Source organism: Phyllobates terribilis, unplaced genomic scaffold (assembly GCF_046119375.1).
Source record: "Phyllobates terribilis strain yellow unplaced genomic scaffold, ASM4611937v1 Scaffold_4__5_contigs__length_816908805, whole genome shotgun sequence".
Classification (NCBI taxonomy): Eukaryota; Metazoa; Chordata; class Amphibia; order Anura; family Dendrobatidae; genus Phyllobates; species Phyllobates terribilis.
Window position 1 is genome coordinate 29,605,462 of NW_027362764.1, and position 21,440 is coordinate 29,626,901.

General features: G+C 46.9%; 1 protein-coding gene across 2 annotated transcripts in view; it reads right to left on the reverse strand.

Moving 5' to 3' along the window:
* Window positions 1-1,346: 1,346 nt before the first annotated feature.
* Window positions 1,347-21,440, reverse strand: part of LOC141264846 (uncharacterized) — a 247,326-nt gene continuing 227,232 nt past the window's right edge. For both annotated transcript variants that reach the window (XM_073677210.1, XM_073677209.1), the window contains one exon: window positions 1,347-2,117. In XM_073677210.1, coding sequence (XP_073533311.1) covers window positions 2,096-2,117 — 22 coding nt within the window. In that variant the 3' untranslated portion in view covers window positions 1,347-2,095. The remainder of the gene's footprint in view (window positions 2,118-21,440) is intronic.

A 21,440-nucleotide genomic window follows, 5' to 3' on the forward strand; every position in this document is an offset into this window, starting at 1 on the left:
CTGCCTCATTACGCAATGATTCTGTATCTGAGGGTGTCACACTATATCTAAGCAGATAAGCCATTCAGAAACGGCAATTATGCAGAAACAGGAGGCCGTGGGGCTTTATTGCAATTTTACAACATGATATATTCATATATTAGATGTCCTGCTCCTATCCAGGTGTGCGCTGCGGTGTGCAAGTGTGACCAGGTACATGCAGGTGACTCCAAGTGTCTGCGGTACAACCGTGTCCAGGTATCTGCAAGTCTGTCCAGGTGTGTGCAACAGTGTCCAGGTATCTGCAGGTCTGTCCAGGTGTGTGCAACCGTGTCCAGGTATCTGCAAGTCTGTCCAGGTGTGTGCAACCGTGTCCAGGTATCTATAGGTCGGTCCAGGTGTGTGCAACAGTGTCCAGGTATCTGCAGGTCTGTCCAGGTGTTTACAAATGTGTCCAGGTATCTGCAGGTCTGTCCAGGTGTGTGCAACCATGTCCAGGTATCTGCAGGTCTGTCCAGGTGTGTGCAACCGTGTCCAGGTATCTGTAGGTCGGTCCAGGTGTGTGCAACAGTGTCCAGGTATCTGCAGGTCTGTCCTGGTGTTTACAAATGTGTCCAGGTATCTGCAGGTCTGTCCAGGTGTGTGCAACTGTGTCCAGGTATCTGCAGGTCTGTCCCGGTGTTTACAAATGTGTCCAGGTATCTGCAGGTCTGTCCAGGTGTGTGCAACCATGTCCAGGTATCTGCAGGTCTGTCCAGGTGTGTGCAACCGTGTCCAGGTATCTGTAGGTCGGTCCAGGTGTGTGCAACAGTGTCCAGGTATCTGCAGGTCTGTCCCGGTGTTTACAAATGTGTCCAGGTATCTGCAGGTCTGTCCAGGTGTGTGCAACTGTGTCCAGGTATCTACAGGTCTGTCCAGGTGTTTACAAGTGTGTCCAGGTATCTACAGGTTTGTCTAGGTGTGTGCAACCTTGTCCAGGTATCGGCAGGTCTGTCCAGGTGTGTGCAACCGTGTCCAGGTATCTGCAGGTCTGTCCAGGTGTGTGCAACTGTTTCCAGGTATCTGCAGGTCTGTCCAGGTGTGTGCAACTGTGTCCAGGTATCTACAGGTCTGTCCAGGTGTTTACAAGTGTGTCCAGGTATCTACACATTTGTCTAGGTGTGTGCAACCTTGTCCAGGTATCTGCAGGTCTGTCCAGGTGTTTACAAGTGTGACTAGGTATCTGTAGGTTTGTCCAGGTATCTGCAGGTCTGTCCAGGTGTTTACAAGTGTTTCCAGGTATGTGCAGGTCTGTCCAGGTGTGTGCAACTGTGTCCAGGTATATACAGGTCTGTCCAGGTGTGTGCAACTGTGTCCAGGTATATACAGGTCTGTCCAGGTGTTTACAAGTGTGTCCAGGTATCTACAGGTCTGTCCATTTGTGGGCAACCGTGTCCAGGTATCTGCAGGTCTGTCCAGGTGTTTACAGGTATGTCCAGGTGTCAACAGGTGCATGCGAGTGTCTTTGGGTGTGAACAGGTGTTTGCAACTGTGTTCAGATGTTTGCAGAGGAGTCCAGGTATTTGCAGTGCAGGTCGGTCCAGATGCGTGCAGGTGCTTACAAGTGTATGCACTGCAGATAGATTCAGGTTGTAGCAAACTATGAGGACAGGACTGAGATTGGGCTGTTGATGTGTTCACCTCACAGGTTATCCTCTACATTGGATACAACTGTAACAAACCCTCAGCTGTAACAAATATTGGGTCTGTGCAGCTTTTCAACCTTTAAATAAGAATGTTCCCATTCACTGACACCAAACGGAGATCTAGAAATTGAACCTCAAAGTCTATGAGAAATGTAATTTTCCAATGTTTAGTCCTTCTCTTCCCTCCTAAGTCACCCCAGGGCGTCTTCTCTCAGTGTCCCCCGGATCGGGCGTCACAGGTGTCACACCCCAGGGTCAGGCGGCAGCCATTGTTTTGTAGGATTATTGAGAAGATGTTTCTGATTCTCTGCAGCTCCGATGATCCAGGGTCCTGGGTTATAAATCTTTTAGCTAATCGCTGATAAAGGATAAGTTATGGCGGCCATGGTGAGAACTCGGTGCAGAAAACCGTGCTGGATCCCCAAAGGTTTTCATATGAATGGCCGGCCCGTCCTGTCCAAAAAAAGGAAAAATTAAAGATTAATTCATCCAGGAGGTGAATGTGCAGAAAGAAACAAAAGAAATACAAAAAAAATATTTTTTAAAGGAAAACTCATTTAAAATATAATATTCTCTCTACCTGCACTCACCACTAGAGGGAGCTCCGTGTATACAGACTCTATACAGAAAAACGCATGTGCCCCCTCCACCTCCGGAGACTTCTCTGTCCTACATCTTCAGTGGCATGTAAAAGTTGGTCAAAAATCACTGCTATTGTGAACAGTTTGGCACGCCTGGAGATATGTGTGCTCAGATAACTTTGACCAAGGTTTCTGACCTTAATTAGCCTGTTTGGGATATGGTTGTTCACCAGCATTGTTAGGAAAGACCAGGTGGTGCAAAATTCCCAGCTTTATAAAAACCTCCTCTAACCTCGTGCCAAACACAGCAGCCATGGGTTCTTCTAAGCAGCTGTCTAGCACTCTGAAAATGAAAATAGTGGAGACCCACAAAGCAGGAAAAGGCTATAAGAAGATAGCAAAGAGTTTTCAAGTTGCCCTTTCCTCAAGTCGAAATGTAATTAAGAAATAGCAGTTACCAGGAACAGTGGAGGTCAAGATAAGGTCTGGAAGACCAAGCAAGATTTCAGTGAGAGCTGCTCGTAGGATTGCTAGAGAGGCAAATCAGAACCCCCGCTTGACTGCAAATAACATTCAAAAAGATTTAGCCGACTCTGGAGTTGTGGTACATTGTTCTACTCTTCAGAGACACCTGCACAAATATGGCCTTCATGGAAGAGTCATCAGAAGAAAACCTCTCCTGAGTCCTCACCATACAATTCGGCGTCAGAAGTCTGCAAAAGAACATCTAAACAAGCCTGATGCATTCTAGAAACAAGTCATGTGATCCGATGAGGTAAAATAGAAGTCTCTGGCCACAATGATCAAAGGTATGTGTAGAGGACAAAAAATCACAGAATTTCAGGAAAATAGCATCCCACCAACTATTAAGCACGGGGGAGGATCAATCATGCTTTGGGGTTGTGCTGCAGCCAGTGGCACAGGGAACATTTCATGGGTAGGGGGAAGAATGGATTCAATAGAATTTCAACAAATTCTTGATGCAAATATAACACCATCTGTAAAAAAGCTGAAAGTGAAAAGAGGATGCCTTCTGCAACTGGATAATGATTAGCAAGCATGCTCGTTACTCGAGATTTACGAGCATGCTCGGGTGCTCGCCGAGTATCTTCAGCGTGCTCGGGTGTTGTTTTTCAGTCACTCCGTGCTCATGATTTGCGACTGTTTGACAGTTTTAATACATGTGAGGAATGCCTATTTCTTAGGCATTCCTCACATGTATTAAAGATGTCAAACAGTTGCAAATCATGAGCACGGAGTGATTGAAACGTAACACCCGAGCACGCTGAAGATACTCGGCGAGCACCCGAGCATGCTCGCCGAAAGGGTTAACAGAACATACTCGCTCATCACTAATAATGATGCTAAACACACTTCACAATCCACAATAGACAACCTCAAAAGGCGCAAGCTGAAGGTTTTACAATGGCCCTCACAAGTCCCCTGATCTGAACATCATTGAAAATCTGTGGCTAGAGCATGCAAGACGCCCCAGGAATCTCACAGAACTGGAAGAATTCTCCAAGGAAGAATGGATGAAAATCCCTCAAACAAGAATTGAAAGACTCTTGTCTGGCTACAAAAAGCATTTACAAGCTGTGATAGTTACAAAAGGGGGCGCTACTAGGTGAGTATAGGTTTTTTTATTTTATTGGGGCCCATCATTTACTTCAAGACTGGTTTGTCCAGTGGACTACCCCTTTAACTGTTCAAAATAACAGTCATTTTGACCAGGGGTGCCCATACTTTTACATGCCACTGTACATCCTTAATCATTAATATGGAGAAAAGTATGTGCCCCCCCACATCCACTCCCAGGGATTTCTATATCTTCTGCAGATAGAATAGTTCCCGTTCTTCTGGGAAGGTTTTCTACAAGATTTTGGAGGTGTGCGTGGGAATTTTTGCCCCTTCATCCAGAAGAGCATTTGTGGGGTCAGACCCTGAAGTTGGGAGGAAGCCGGGGCTCACAATCTCCATTATAGGATGGTGCGAAGCTCTGTCATATGATAGTATAGGCAGGCGGCATGGCGGGGGTCTGGATTTTAAACATCTGTGACAATGTAAAACCTGAATTAAGAAGTATGTCCCACAACCATTGCCATATAGTTTAGAAATTTGAGTTCAAGAGGAGCTATATTAATTCCTATACAGGGAGCTCCCCCTAGTGGTGGCTGCAGACAGAATCTTATCATGTATCTCTGTATACAGGGAGCTCCCCCTAGTGGTGGCTGCAGACAGGATCTTATCATGTATCTCTGTAAACAGGGAGCTCCCCCTAGTGGTTGCTGCAGACAGAATGTTATCATGTATCTTTGTATACAGGGAGCTCCCCCTAGTGGTGGCTGCAGACAGAATCTTATCATGTAACTCTGTATACAGGGAGCTCCCCCTAGTGGTGGCTGCAGACAGGATCTTATCATGTATCTCTGTATACAGGGAGCTCCCCCTAGTGGTGGCTGCAGACAGGATCTTATCATGTATCTCTGTATACAGGGAGCTCCCCCCTAGTGGTGGCTGCAGACAGAATCTTATCATGTATTTCTGTATACAGGGAGCTCCCCCTAGTGGTGGCTGCAGAGAGAATCTTATTATGCATCCCTGTATACAGTGAGCTCCCTCTAGTGGTGGCTGCAGACAGGATCTTATCATGTATCTCTGTATACAGGGAGCTCCCCCTATTGGTGACTGCAGACAGAATCTTATCATGTATCTCTGTATGTAGGGAGCTCCCCCTAGTGGTGACTGCAGACAGAATCTTATCCTGTTTCTCTGTATACAGGGAGCTCCCCGTAGTGGTGGCCGCAGATAGAATCTTATCCTGTGTCTCTCCTGCCAGTTGTCATGCTAGGTATGGGAAGGACCCAGCGTACAATGATGGGAAAAGGGGGGAAAGCCCAGCAACTAGGGAAAGAGAGAGTGGAGACCCCTAGGCAGATCTAACAACACCCTGACTCCGCTATCATCTCTAAATAGGTTTCCGCACCTATCACCAAGCAGGATCCCTAAGCCCTGGCTGACTCTAGAGCTAGGCCCTAGGTAGGGAGGGGGAGGGGTGAGAACTAGTCCACCCCACTGTGACTAAAGACAAGCAAGGTAAACAGACAAGAGGATGCATTTAGCTTTGAGAAGGCACCAGAGAGATCACGACTACAATCCACAAAGGAACTCCAAAAGAATCTAGCCGAATGCTAGAACTCCAGACCTGAACAAAGGAATTTACTCAATCACCAGCGATTCTCTGGAGAAAATGAGTGTATTTAAAGATCCAGCAAGGGTGTGTTAATTAGCAGCAGGGGGTGGAGATCACCGCTGGGTCCTAGAGAGGGAGGGATGATGAAAAGATCAAGAAGGCGTCTGTAAGGCCAAGCGCAGCGACCTTCTACAGCCGGATCCACAATGACTGCCTGTCAAATCTGACACACCCCTGACAGTACCCCACCTTCTACGAGTGGCCTCCGGACACTCAAGACCAGGTTTCTCTGGATGAGAGGCATGGAAAGAATGAACCAACCTAGGGGCATTCACCTCCGATGCTGAAACCCATATCCTTTCCTCTGGACCATAACCCCTACAGTGCACCAAGTACTGAAGGGAACGATGTTGAAGACGAGAATCCATAATCTTCAAAATTTGGAACTCCAAATTATCATCAACCATGATTGGGGGCCGTGGCAGGGGGGAGGACTCAAGAGGTATCACATGCTTCTTGAGCAGAGACCTGTGAAACACATTGTGGATCCTAAGAGCCTCAGGCAACTCAAGACGAAACGCTGCTGGGTTAATGATGGCGGTTATTTTACAGGGACCAATAAATCTAGGTCCCAGATTCCAGGAAGGAACCTTCAACTTGATATTTTTGGTAGACAACCGCACAAAGTCATTCACACTCGGGTCCGGACCTGGCGAGCGTTTATTGTCAGCCATATCATTTGTATCTGTCTCCCATTATCTTCAATTATTATGAACCCACCACCACACAGAAGAGAGCGATGAAGCAAAACGTTCCTCCTCAGGGACTCCCGAAGCCCCTCACCCACTAAAAGTACCAAACTGTGGATGAAAACCGTATGTACCAAAGAAAGGAGACCTGCCAGAAGACTCTTGGTGGCGATTGTTTATAGTGAACTCGGCCAACGGTGAGAAAGATGCCCAATCCTCCTGGATCTCGGAGACAAAGTCTGAGGTAAGTCTCTAAATTCTGATTAATGCGCTCAGTCTGTCCATTCGGCTGAAGATGGAAGGCAGAAGAAAAAGACAGCTGCACCCCCAGTCGAGTACAGAAAGCTTTCCAGAATTTAGAAACAAACTGGGTTCCCTGATCTGACACTACATCAGAAGGAACCCCGTGAAACTTCACAATCTCATTAATGAATACCTGAGCAAGAGTCTTGGCATTCGGAAGCGCCGGTAATGCGATAAGATGAACCATCTTACTGAACCTCTATCTACTACCACCAAAACCACAGTCTTGCCTGCAGATATCGGTAGGTCAGTAATAAAATCCATGGACAAGTGTGTCCATGGTCTACTAGAGATAGGCAGCAGCAGAAGAGAACCAGACGGACGGGTATGCGAAACCTTAGAACACGCACAAATACTGCAAGCAGACACGTGTTCAACCACGTCCTGATGCAACCCCGGCCACCAAAAACGACAAGAAAGGAGGTCTGCAGTTGTATGACCAGCAAGCACAGAGTTGTGATGTTCCCTAATTACTTCTCAGCCGAAGATAATTTTTTGGAAAAGAGAACGCATGGACACCATTTACCAGGGAACGGACCCTGAGACAACACAGCCTCAACCCCCACCTCCGACTCATAAACTTCTATGATAAAAGATTGAGAAACATCAGGTTGACTGAGTACTGGTGCTGTGGCAAAACATCTCTTTAGGGAGGAAAAAACCTGCAGGGCACCATTCGACCATTTAGAAAGATCAGACCCCTTCCTTGTCATGTCAGTAAGGGGTTTCACAATTACCGAATAATTTTGGATAAATTTCCGGTAAAAATTAGTAAAGCCCAGAAAGCTCTGTACAGACTTCTCGTTCTCGGGACAGTCGCCAATCAAGTACAGCACCGATCTTCTCCGGATCCATTCGAAACCCCGATGATGACAACAGGTACCCCAAAAACTGCACCTCCTAGATGGCGAAAACACATTTCTCTAGTTTGGCATATAGTTTGTAACCCCTTAATATCTGACATGCCCCCGATGTGTCTCAAAATCAGTCAAGTAAACCAAAATATCATCCAGATAGACCACCACAAACCTCCCCACCAAACGATGCAAAATATTGTATATGAAATGTTGGAACACTGCAGGTGTATTGGTCAGACCAAAAGGCATAACCAGACTCTCGAAATGCCCCTCAGGGGTATTTAACGCCGTTTTCCATTCATCCCCTTCTCAGATTCTAACCAGGTTGTAGGCTCCCCTTAAATCCAACTTGGAGAAGACCTTAGCTTTCACAACCTGGCTGAACAAATCTGGAATCAGAGGAAGATGTTATGGATCTCGGACGGTAATTTGATTCAATTCCCGGAAATCTAAACAGGGACGTAGACCGCCATCTTTCTTCTTAACGAAGAAGAACCCTGCCGCCACGGGCGAAGATGAGAGTCTGATATGTCCCTTCTCCAGACTCTCAGCAATGAAATCCTTCATGGCTTGTGTCTCAGGGCCAGAAAGATTATACAGTCTGGACTTGGGTAGTTTAGCTCCGGGGGTCAGGTTAATAGGACAGTCATAAGCACGATGAGGAGGCAAATCTTGACACCCCTTCTCAGAAAATACGTCCTCAAAACCAGACAAAAATGCAGGTAAGGTCTCTGTAGAGACAGTAGCAAGGGAAATATCTAAACAGTTCTCATCGCAGTAATTTCCCCATTCAACAATTTCCCTGGTTTGCCAATCCACTATCGGATTATGTTTCACCAACCAGGGTAGACCCAGTACAATCTGAGTGGGAAGGCCATCCAGGACATAACAAGAAATTACATCATAATGAAAAGACCCCACCCTCAGTCTCATATTATGTACAATCTGTGTTAGAGATCTCTGTGTAAGTGGCACTGAGTCGATGGCATAAATAAGGATGGGCTTTGTTAATGTACAGCAAGTAAGCTCATGAGTTCTCACAAACCCAGCATCAACCATGCTGACTCTGGCTCCACTGTCCACAAACACAGAAATGTTCTCAGTCCTTCTTTCTAGCACCACCTCTGCCATCAGGACAAACTGAGAACTGCATGTTGAAGAAAAACACACCCCTGATTATCCAACTCCACACTACCAAGGCTTAATCGAGTTTCTTTTTGCTTAGGAATCAAGGGACAGACCCCAATAAAATGTCCCTTTTTACCACAAAAAACACCCCCCTTTTCTCTTGCGGATTTCAAAGGGAAATATGCAAAGCAATAGCTCCACCTAACTGCATGGGTTCCTCCAACTCCATAAAAGCAGGTTCACCCCCAGACAACCTCCCCCCCGGCAAGGGTGTGTTGCCCCGAAAAGAGGGCTCTGGAGAAGGTGGTCTCACCCACCTATCCCGAAGGCATCCATCCGCGCTTATAGCAGCCTCCAAGGCCCTGACAAAATTGGCTTCTAAGAGCCGGGTCATTCCATTTTGTATCCGTTGCCCATCTATGGAATTCAGAACTATAAGTCTCCACTGACCGATCCCCTGCTAAAGGCGACGCAGCCTGGACTCAGCCAAGGAGATTCGGTCAGGATCATCATAGGTGAGGGCCAGAGCTCTGAACAATCCTTCAACCGATCGGAGGCAAGCAGAGCCCTGTGTCAAAGAGAAAGCCCAGGATTGAGGATCTCCTTGCAACAGTGAGATCACAATCCCCACTCGCTGCTCCTCATCTCCAGAGGAGTAAGGTCGAAGCTTAAAATACAACTTACAAGCATCTTTAAAAACAAAAAACTTGTCTCTACCTCCTGAAAACCTGTTCGGGAGGGCAATTTTCGGTTCAAGCTTGACCGGCCAACTTGCAGAGTCCCCAACATTAGGAGTCTGCGGCCGCTGAAGTTGCTGCTGAACCTCTAATCGAAGGTCAGTCACCTCCAGTGACAAACTCCGAAGCTGCTTTGCCGGCACTGATACGGGATCCATAAACCCGGAAACAAAAAAAAAAAAAACACACAAAAAAACCCAAAAACAAATGTAAGCTGGTGATAATGTCATGCTAGGTATGGGAAGGACCCAGCGTACGACGATGGGAAAAGGGGGGAAGCCCAGCAACTAGGGAAAGGGAGAGTGGAGACTCCTAGACAGATTTAACAACACCTTGACTCCCCTATCATCCCTAAATAGGTTCCGTACCTATCACCAAGCAGGATCCCTAAGCCCTGGCTGACCCTAGAGCTAGGCCCTAAGTAGGGAGGGGAAGGGGTGAGCACTAGTCCGCCCCACTGCAACTAAAGACAAACAAGGGAAACAGATAAGGGGATACATTTAGCTTTGAGAAGACACAAGAGAGATCACGACAACAATCACAAAGAAACTCCAAGAAGAATCTAGCCAACTACTACAACTCCAGACCTGAACAGATGAATGTACTCTATCACCAGCAATTGTCTGGAGAAAGTGAGTGTATTTAAAGATCCAGCAAGGGTGTGTTAATTAGCAGCAGAAGGTGGAGATCACCGCTGGTTCCTAGAGAGGGAGGGATGATGAAAAGATCAAGAAAGTGTCTGTAAGGCCAAGTGCAGCGACCTTCTACAGCCGGATCCAGAATGACTGTCTGTCAAGCCTGACACACCAGTGACACCAGTGTCTTCCCCGCCTGTTTATAGACCTTATATAACACTGGACCATTCTTCCTTCCCTGGTCCTCCTGCAGTTGCCCTTGTACTCCTGCATCACGCTGCTTCACTGTTGATCACAAGCACATGTACTTATGGATTTTTTTTAAATCAGATATTACCTGTATTAAAAGCTTTTTAACAATGCAATGAAAAAAAAAGGCAAATAAACCCTCTCCCTCCTCCTCAATTGGAGATTATGGATAAAACACTTACGCGAGAGTAAAAATTAATCTCGCAATTGTTGAACGCTTTTAAGCACTCCATCTATCTGAAGTTGGGTAATGAAGAGGACTCCAGAACTTAACCCTCCAACCTACACATTTTTGGGTGTTTTGTGTTCTGCCATGTAGGAGTAACTGAAGTGTACCCATCTATTCCCAGTAACTTCCAATAACTCCAGTTTCACTTCCTCCTAGGTTTTCATCACTAGGGTCACCATTCGAAGTTTTGTTTTGCTCCTCCCTTGATATCCCATCTCCAAGACCTTCCGTATGTTCTTGAAGTATAGCCACCATAGGGCCCTGCAACGCCTTCAGTTGAGGCCAGGAAACATAGCCATGGATTTGGGGCAGCCAGACCCCCTTCCTCCTTATCATATTTAATTCGAGCAACACCTTTCTTCCAAATCAATTCCCTGAAATGCCTTGGATCTAATAGAAGAGTTTCAGGAGGAGCCATATCGGGGAATTTTGTATAATATACAGCAGATGTGGCATCTTAACCATTTTGACCAAGTTTCTGCGACCTACTTCTGATAAAAGTAACTGGCACCAGGTTTTGATTTTTTGCTAGAACTTAGAATATAACGGCTCTAGGTTGAGGGCCACAAAAGATCTAACATAGAGGAAATCTGAATGCCTAAGTATTGAAATCATGTCTGATCCTCCTTAGATGTCTGGGATAGTTCATCTACTGGCATTAAAATAGATTTTTCCCAGTTAATTCGCAGCCCGGAAAAGTCCCCGAATTTATAGATATGGTGGTTATCAGGGAGTCCTCTGTATATCCAAGAAATCAGAGTAGATTGTCCACGTGTAGCTCAAATTTTTCCTCTACTAATCCATATATAAAACCTTTCATCTCACTGGCCTACAGTTTAATAACCAATGGTTCAATAGCTAGGACACATAGTAATGGGGACAGAAGACATCCTTCGCTACGTCTGCAGTTCATGGAAGTAGACTTTGCTGGTAGGGATCCCGTCTGGTCTCCATGAACCAGTGTAATAACTTTGATAAGTCTTATGGCTAACACTTTATCATCTGCTTGTAGTAGTGATATGTGTCTGTACGAATCCGTATAAATTGGGTCCTTCCCCGGTTTAGGAATATTACTATTCCAGCTTCACACATAGTACTTGGTAGTGCGCCCATTCTAAAAGAGTCATGGAAAACTCCAACAACTTAGGTAACAAGTCCCTAGCTCTTTGTGTAATTCAGAGGGAAATCAGTCCGGACCAGGGGTCTTATTATTTTGAAAAGAGCTTAAAGCCCCTTCTAAATCCTCCACCACAATAGGTGCGTCTAGAGCCTTCCTTTGTTCTTCAGATAATTTCAGTAATGTTAATTGGCCATGGTAACTATCAATAACCTCCGGGTCTTAGGTAGTTTAGGGGAATAGAACTTGTTATAAAAATGGAAGATTGCAACAGAATATTTTCCGGATCAGTGACCATAGATCCATCTGAAACCTTAAGGGTGGATACAATTGGGGAACCCTGTTGCACCCCGGCCCCTGTAGCCAATAAATGACCTGTGCTCCCCCCCCTCCCTCTCATATATTCTGCTTGCTCAAGAAGATGATTATTCAGGTTCCTTTGTGCCCCCAGTCAATTATCTTTATGGGAAAGGGTAGATGAGTTGTAAATCCCGAGTAAGAGAACTGTTTTTCGATTTGATACTATAAACCTCTTTAATTAGAATTAGTGTTGAGCCACCCCCGTAGTGTTCGAGTTCGGTTCGGTTCGTCGAACACCCGTGTGTTCGCCGAACTGTTCGTCGAACTGTTCGTCGAACACCTTCGAACACCGTTAAAACCAATGGCAGGCAAACAAAAACACATAGAAACACATAGAAAACACCTTCAAAGGTGTCCAAAAGCTGACAAACTGCTCAGAAGACACAACTAACACATGGAAAAGTGACAAGTACATATAGTCATGCGAAAAGAAAAGAGGTGGAGGAGTAAAAGGAGGGGGAGACACAGATATAGGCATGTCATGCCCTTCTAAAATCCAAAAAGTGAGAAGCCGAGACGGCCAGTCCGCTCCTGCCCGTGCCACCTCCGTGTCGCCGGGTTTGTGCCAGAGCCGCGGTGAACCCTGACGGCCAGCCCCCCTCTCCCAATACTGGTGCCTGTCCGCTGGTGGGTCGAGAGAGCCCCCCTGTGGTGGAGGCAGCTCTAAGCTTTTTAATTTAAATTGTCCCTCTAATTTGAATGAATACACTTTAAATCCATTTACAAGGATCTATTGGAGGGCAAGTCTCATACCAGCAGCCGCGTAATTCCAGCTCCAGTAGCGGCCACTAAAGCTGCTGCAGTTAAAAAGCTTTTATAAGGATCGAGCTCGGCTGTCCACCGCAAGGCATCCTAGTGCCAGTCCCAGCCCCTATGCCTTGGGGTGCCTCCTGATGCTCTTCACTAAGTATCCCGTGGTCCCGAAGCATTTCCTTTGAAAAAATTAAGTGTCCAAACTACAGGTGGTGCAGCTTGCTTAACAGCCGGGATAATCCGCTGACTAGCAGACACTGCTACTAGGCACAAAGTATTTCCTGGGCTAGATGCAGTTAAAAATTTGTAAGTAGATACTCTCGTTGGATGCTGAGAAAGCATTCCATAGAGTCTCCTGGCACGCCATATATGATTCTCTTAAAAAGCTTGGGGTAGGGGTCTAGGGGACCCTTTTATAGCCAAAATCACGGCCCTGTATCACAATATGTCACCTAGGCTGAAGATAAATGGAACTGTAGCACCGAGGGCTCGGTTGCTACAGACGTATTGCACCTCACCCAGAGGTGTGATATCTCACTCTCAGATAAGGATGGAGTGTGGATCAGGACCCGACACCTGCATGCATTACACCACATTGCCGTGGGGCAGGGCGACCAATATGCCCCTGAGATGGGCACGACAGTCCCTGTCCCTGGCTGGAGTGGGGGGAGGGAACACTGAGGAAGGGGAACCCTGCAGTGCAGGAGCAGGGAGGAAGCAGTTCCTGGGTGCATTGAGAAGGGAGTATAAAAGGTGGGCACCATCTTAGTTCAGTGCAGAGAAGTCTGAGCAGAAGTGGCAGGGAGCAGGGGCTCTGCATGAGCTCTGCTCCGGAGGCGGGCCTAGTAACAGAGGCCCAGGCCTGCAAGAGGGAGAAGGAAGGAAGAGGAGCGGAGAAGGCTCCAGGAACGAGGAATGAAGGGATCCCAGGGGTGCGGACGGGCGAGTCGCCACCGCACGCCCGAATCCACCTGCGTGGAGGGGTCAGGCCAAAGGGGGAGACCGGTCCCCGAACTAGTGGAGGCAGGAAACGACCCTCAGCTAGAAACCGGAGGCTCTGACATTTTATGTGGCGCAGCCCCTTGCTCCACCCGCTAGGAAGGCACCACATAGGGTCAGGGAAACTGGCGCCAAGTTTACCAAGAGGAGGCCCGAGGCAGCCGGACAGAAGTGTTGGTAAGAAAGGCCAGACAAAGGACACACAAAGGGGGTCCTGTGAAGCGCTCCAAAGTTATCTGGGAGTTGTCTGAGCCCCTCACCTGGTGAGCACAGTACGACGTGGGCAGCCGTTACCTGCAGACGTGGTCTGGATAATAAGAACTGTGAGTAAAGGCCCTGAACTGCATCACTGACTCCGTGTCGTTACTGCTGCTGCCCTGCACCATCACCCCCATCCTCCGCATACACTGCCCTGAGGCTATACTCCTCCCGTGGGGAGTTATGCTACGCTCTGCTGCACCCACAACACCAGCCTTAGCGGTCTGCCCTGTAGCGGCGGTTCACTCTGACCGCAATCCACGGGTGGCGTAGTCGGACATTTAAACATCAAAACCACATAAATAGTTCCGCCACTGGTTTGACCGCCCTGAGCCACGGAACCGGATCGCCGCCACGAAGACTACAACCACCAGCATCCACCAAAAAGGGTCCGGCTCCGGGTGTCCCAAGGCCCAGGGGGTGCGTCAGAACATTTTCATCACCTTTCACAATCACCAATGGGACAAGGCAGGGATGTCCTCTGTCCCCTCTCTTATACATCCTAGTGACGGAGCACCTGCTCTCATCAATTCGCCATAACCCCAATATTAGGTGGATTGAGGTGGGAGGCACCGAGTACAAGTGCTCTCTATTTGCTGATGATGTCCTAGTATATATCACTCAATCACATATATCCATCCCTGCTGTTATGGCTGAAATAGATCACTTTGTTACATGGTAAAATTTTAAAATCAATGCAGCGAAGTCTGAGGCCCTCGATGTCTCCCTCCCCAAATCCATATAGGATTCCATCCAGTCCAACTTTCCCTTTGCCTGGCCCTCACAGGGTATCAAATACTTAGGAATTCCTATTCATAGAGACCTCTCCCATCTATGTTATCTTAATTTTGGGCCCTTTATTGAACAACTCCATACAGACCACGGTTGGCAAGTTAGAACTGTAAGATTCACTACGTGAACCACTGGTGTTTTGTGGAAAAGCACATGTACACCGCGTTCCAAATTATTATGCAAAAAGTGTTTAGGAGTGATAAGGGAAGAATTTGTTTGTTTGTCAGTTAAACTCATTGATGGTGATGTGTGTCAGGGCTCTTTATATCACTGTAAGCAATTGCAGACACCTGTGCTAATTAGTTTGGCAGGTGTGTCCAATGAAAGGCAAGACTACTTAAGAAGGCTCTCTCACATTGTTAAGCAGCCTACATTTTCTGCCAAAATGAGAAAGAAAAAGGATGTGTCGGCTGCTGAGAAGCAACAAATTGTGGAGTGTTTAGGTCAAGGCATGACTACAATCAACATTGTGCGATGATCAGGATGAAGTGTCTTGGCAATCAAGAAGTATGTAGCTGATTCACAGTACACACGTGTGCGTGCTGATAAGGGCAAATTGAGGACTCTTTCCTACAGGCAATTACGTCAGGTTGAAAGAGCAGCAGCAAAAAAGCCTTGTCATAGCAGCAGACAAGTTTTTGAAGCTACTTGTGCCTCCAACGTCCCCCGAACAACAAGATGCAGGGTCCTTCAGAGGTTTGCAGCTGTGCATACGCCATCCTGTCGACCTCCTCTATCCACTTCACACAAGCAGAAATGGCTCCAGTGGGCCAAACATTACATGAAGACTGATTTCAAAACTGTTTTGTTCACGGATGAGTGCCGTGCAGCGCTCGATGGTCCAGATGGATGGAGTGGAGGATGGCTGGTTGATGGACACCCCACGCAAACACGGCTACAGCGCCAACAAGGAGGAGGTGGAGTAATGTTTTGGGCTGGAATCATGGGGAGAGAGATTGTCGGCCCCTTTAGGATCCCTGAAGGCGCTAAAGATGAACTCCATAATGTATGTGGATTTTCTCAAACAGCACTTCCTGCCATGGTTCAAGAAGAAGAACCGTGTATTTCACAGCAAGATCATTTTTCTGCATGATAATGCACCATCTCATGCTGCACATAAAACATCTGCATCTCTGGCTGATATGGGCATAAAAGGGGACAAACTTATGGTGTGACCCCCATGCTCCCCTGACCTCTACCCCATTCAGAACCTTTGGAGCATCATTAAAAGGAGTGTCTATGATGGCGGGAGGCAGTTCACATCTAAGCAACAGCTCTGGGAGGGTATTCTGTCCTCATACAAAACAATTGAAGCAGAAACCATCCAAAACCTGACAAATTCAATGGACGAGAGAGTTCAGAAGCTCCTTTCGAACAAGGGGTCCTATGTGAAAATGTAACATCACCTAGAATAAAGTTTTGAGTTGAAAACTGTTTGATTTCAGTTTCTAACAACCTGCTAATGCTTATAATTTCAAAAATGACCATTTTTTTGGTCTTTATTAAAATGAAAAGGTTGATCGAAAAGTTTGGGGGATCTAAGAGTGTGGCAACCCAGTAGTCATGATTACTTCGAATTCTGACAATATGAGGGTCATGCTGCAGGTAGTGCAGCAAGAAGGCACTTATGTGTCTTGCGCATCTCGGAGCCCCAAAATTATTTTCCGGGCTAGATGCAGCTAAAAATTATTTTTAATTTTAAATCTGGTGAAGCTTATTATAGATGGCCTAATAGGATCAGTGCTGCACACTGCTACAAAGCCCAAATTATTTTCCAGCCAAGATACAGATAAACATGATTAGTAATTTGAAAGCTTAAAACGGTTGGTAGGGTGATTTTAACCAATCATCAAGCTTTTACTCTCCCCAGGATGACACAGGGGTAGAAAAGTCGTTTCGGATCCATGATTTGTTCATCTTTATGAACGTGAGTCTGTCTACATTATCAGTGGAGAGCCGCGTGCGCTTATCTGTCAGCACACCACCAGCAGCGCTGAACACACGTTCAGACAGAACGCTGGCTGCGGGGCATGACAAGATCTCCAAGGCGTAAGTGGCTAGCTCCGGCCATTTATCCAGATTGGAAGCCCAAAAAGAGCAAGGGTCCAGTGACACAGTCGTGGCTTCAATGTTTACTTGGAGATACTCCTGTACCATCGTCTCTAGGCGTTGACTATGTGTCAGACTTCTTGTCTCCTGTGGCCTTGCAAAGGATGGGCTAAAAAAGTGGTGAAATGATTCCGCAAAATTGATGTTACCAGCAGATACTGTGGTTCTGTCACGGTTTGAGTGCTGAACACTTGACGGTCCCACGGTTGGCAAGTTGGAACTGTGAGATTCACTACGTGCACCACTGGTATTTTGTGGAAAAGCACATGTAAGATTCTGCAACAGTCTCTGCTGATACTCCTGCATGCGTGCATCCCTTTCTATGGCAGGAATAATTTCTGCAAATTTACTTTTGTACCGGGGATCTAACAGTGTGGCAACCCAGTAGTCAGGATTATTTCTAATTCTCACAATTCGAGGGTCATGTTGCAGGTAGTGCAGCACGAAGGCACTCATGTGTGTTGTGCATCCAGGAGCACCAAGTCCCTGTTGTGTTGGTGGCGAGGTAACAATCATTCTTCCTTCCTCTGTCCTCTCCCCCCAACCTCGCACAACAGAAATGTGATCAAGGTCTCCCTCATCTGATGAGTCTTCCATCAGTTCGTCCTCCACTTCTTCCTGGGCTCCTGCACCTTCCTCACTAGTTTGGCTGCTACCATGCGCCCTGGTAAAATCATCTCCCCCACCCTCACATGCCTGCCGCCCTGGTGCTGCCGACCGTCTGGACCTTGCAGATGTTAGCCCTTCCGCATACAACTCCTCCTCCTCTACTTCCTCCACCTCCTCTTGTGCCACCACCTGACTCCGAATTCTGTTTAACATGTGCTCCAGCATGTAAATCACCGGAATAGTCATGCTGATAATGGCATCGTCAGCACTAAACATCTTCGTCGCCATTTCAAAACTGTGCAGAAGGGTGCATAGGTCCCTGATCTGAGACCACTCCTCCAGCGTGATTTGCCCCACCTCTGAATCTCGTTGGCCCAGGCTATACGTCAGAACGTATTGCACCAGGGCTTGTCGGTGCTGCCACAGTCGCTGCAACATGTGCAGAGTTGAATTCCACCGGGTAGGCACATCGCATTTTAGCCGGTGAAGTGGCAGGCCCAACGACTTCTGTAGAGATGTAAGTCGCTGAGCTGCGGGATGCGAACGGCGGAAGTGAGCACACAGCGACCGTGCCCTCTGCAGAAGGCCATCTAGTCTGGGATAGTGGGCTAAAAATTGCTGGACAACCAGGTTCAACACGTGAGCCATACAAGGCACGTGTGTGACATTGCCCCGGCGAAGGGCCGCACCCAGGTTTGCAGCATTGTCGCACACGGCCTTCCCTGGTTTCAGGTCCAGTGGAGACAACCATTCATGAAATTGGTTCTCCAGAGCTGACCACAACTCCTCAGCTGTGTGACTCACATTTCCCAGACATTTCAATGTAAAAACCGCCTGATGACGTTGAGCCCTACTGCCAGCATAGTAAGGAGGTGTGCAGGATCCCTTCTGCGCAGTTAGAAAGCTTGTGGCATGACCAGACAGGCTTTGGGTGCAGGTGGAAGACCGAGAGGAGGTTGAGGAGGCAGAAGCAGTGGAGGAAAAATGACATAAAGAGGATTGACGCACAACTCGTGGGGACGGCAAGACTTGGACAGCAGCCCCTTGTCCTGCTGTCACCATAGTTACCCAGTGCCCAGTCAGCGACATGTAACGCCCCTGTCCATGCCTACTCGTCCAAGTGTCTGTGGTGAAATGCACCCTGTCACACACAGAGTTTCTCAAAGAAGCGGTGATGTTGTGTGCGACATGCTGGTGGAGCGCAGGCACACCTTTCTTTGAGAAGTAGTGCCGACTGGGCATCTGGTACTGGGGCACTGCGACGGACATAAGGTCTCGAAAATCCTCTGTGTCCACCAGGCGGAAAGGCAGCATTTCTGTAGCCAAGAGCTTGCAGATGGTGAAATTCAACCTCTTAGCTTTCTCATGGCTAGGAGGAAATGGTCTTTTACTTGTCCACATCTGAGGGACCGAGGGCTGGCTATTGTGCTTAGACGGGGTTGATAAGGGTGTCCCCGGCAAACTGCCGGTCTGTGAGGAAGATGCAGGCGGACATGTTAGGTTGCCTTGATCCAAAGGTGGTGCTATCGATGTCGGACAGCGCTCAAGACCAGCTGGTGTTACCACCTCCAAAGAAAATGATGACCTGCCAATCACGCTGGCTGTTGCGGGTAAAGAGGTGGCAGGTCTGCGCCCCAAAACAGGTGTGACTGCTGTCCCCCCAGTCACAGAGGATGAAGAGGCCGCGGATGCACAAGATATGGCAGACGGTGGTTGGCCCGGCCGGCTAGGCCGCATTGTAGCACACTGAGCTTCCCACTGCAACTTATGCTTCATGTCCATGCATGAAGTACTCAAACTATGTATTTTTTGGCCTCTACTTAGCTTTTGCTGACAAATGTTACAGATAACACGAGTTGGGTCATCTTTATCGATCTGAAAAAATGCCCAGGCTATGCAAGGCTTAGCACCCATGCGACCTGAAGAGCCACCACGACTTGTGGTGAGAGGCAGAGTTGTGTTTGAGGATGCAGTTGTTGACGTGCTTCCAGTACTACGTCTCTGTCCAGGAAGGCGCAACCTGACCTCGTCGTCACTAGCATCTTCCTCCACCTCCTCTGCTGACCTCATCTCTTGGCTGACTGTGGGTTGACAGTAAGTGGGATCTCCGACCTCATCATCATCACCCTGTGCGTTATCACACCCGTCGTCCTCAGAGCCAACCTGTTCCTGCCCTGACAAAAAACTAAAGTTGTCGCTCCAATCAGGTATTTGAGTCTTATCATCGTCTTCCTCATTGTCTCCACCAACAGGAGTTACAGTTTGGGAATGAGGGTCTACATTATGGTCAGAACCTTCTGCGTCTGGTCCTGGATCCGACTCATAAAGATTCTGGGCATCAGTGCAAATCATTTCCTCGTCTGGATTCACAGAAGCGCTGGAGTCGACCTCTGATTCCCAGGCTATAGTATGAGTAAACAGCTCTGCAGACTCAACCATCTGTTCTACCTCACACTCAGACGGGCAGCTGGAGATTTGGGAGCTGTGAGGAAGCAAGTGCGATTTGGGTGACACCTTTGAGGACTGGAGTATTTGTGATGTTGAAGTTGATGTGGAGGAGAGCCCACTTAAAGGAGCACTTGATATCCGTTGAAGCACCTGCTGTTTTTGTGCCTCATCTGGAATTTGTAGCGATTGGCGTGGCCGTAAGAAAGGGATCTTATCACATTGTCCGCTAAAAGAAGTAGACATTTTAGTTTGGCTGGAAGATGGTCTTTCTTCTGCACCTACCCCACGGACACAACCTTTTTTCCCCTTCCCAACACGCCTATTCCCCTTTCCACCAGCAGCAGGCCTTTTTCCACTCATTTTGGTGGTTAACTAATTCACAACTCTGGAGTTGTTTGCACAAAAAAACAATGGATGGGAACCGAGCAGAGCTGAGTGGCCAAACTGTGGTATTAGGCCAAAACTATTGGCTGGGTTAGATGCAGAAAAAAATTATTTTTAATTTGCAACCTGATGGAGGTCAGTATAGATGGACTAATAGACCAAGTCCCACACACCGCTAGAAGCCCAAATATTTTTTCAGAGCTAGATGCAGAAAATTTTTTTATTCAATTTGCAACCTGATGGAGGTCAGTATAGATGGACTAATAGACCAAGTCCCACACACTGCTAGAAGCCCAAATATTTTTTCAGAGCTAGATGCAGAAAAAAATTATTTTTAATTTGCAACCTGATGGAGGTCAGTATAGATGGACTAATAGACCAAGTCCCACACACCGCTAGAAGCCCAAATATTTTTTCAGAGCTAGATGCAGAAAAAAATTATTTTTAATTTGCAACCTGATGGAGGTCAGTATAGATGGACTAATAGAAAAAGTCCCACACACCGCTAGAAGCCCAAATATTTTTTCAGAGCTAGATGCAGAAAAAAATTATATTCAATTTGCAACCTGATGGAGGTCAGTATAGATGGACTAATAGAACAAGTCCCACACACCGCTAGAAGCCCAAATATTTTTTCAGAGCTAGATGCAGAAAAAAATTATATTCAATTTGCAACCTGATGGAGGTCAGTATAGAAGGACTAATAGAACAAGTCCCACACACTGCTAGAAGCCCAAATATTTTTTCAGAGCTAAATGAAGAAAAAAATTATTTTTAATTTGCAACCTGATGGAGGTCAGTATAGATGGACTAATAGACCAAGTCCCACACACCGCTAGAAGCCCAAATATTTTTTCAGAGCTAGATGCAGAAAAAAATTATATTCAATTTGCAACCTGCTGGAGGTCAGTATAGATGGAGTAATAGAACAAGTCCCACACACTGCTAGAAGCCCAAATATTTTTTCAGAGCTAGATGCAGAAAAAAATTATATTCAATTTGCAACCTGATGGAGGTCAGTATAGATGGACTAATAGACCAAGTCCCACACACCGCTAGAAGCCCAAATATTTTTTCAGAGCTAGATGCAGAAATTTTTTTTATTCAATTTGCAACCTGATGGAGGTCAGTATAGAAGGACTAATAGAACAAGTCCCACACACTGCTAGAAGCCCAAATATTTTTTCAGAGCTAAATGAAGAAAAAAATTATTTTTAATTTGCAACCTGATGGAGGTCAGTATAGATGGACTAATAGACCAAGTCCCACACACTGCTAGAAGCCCA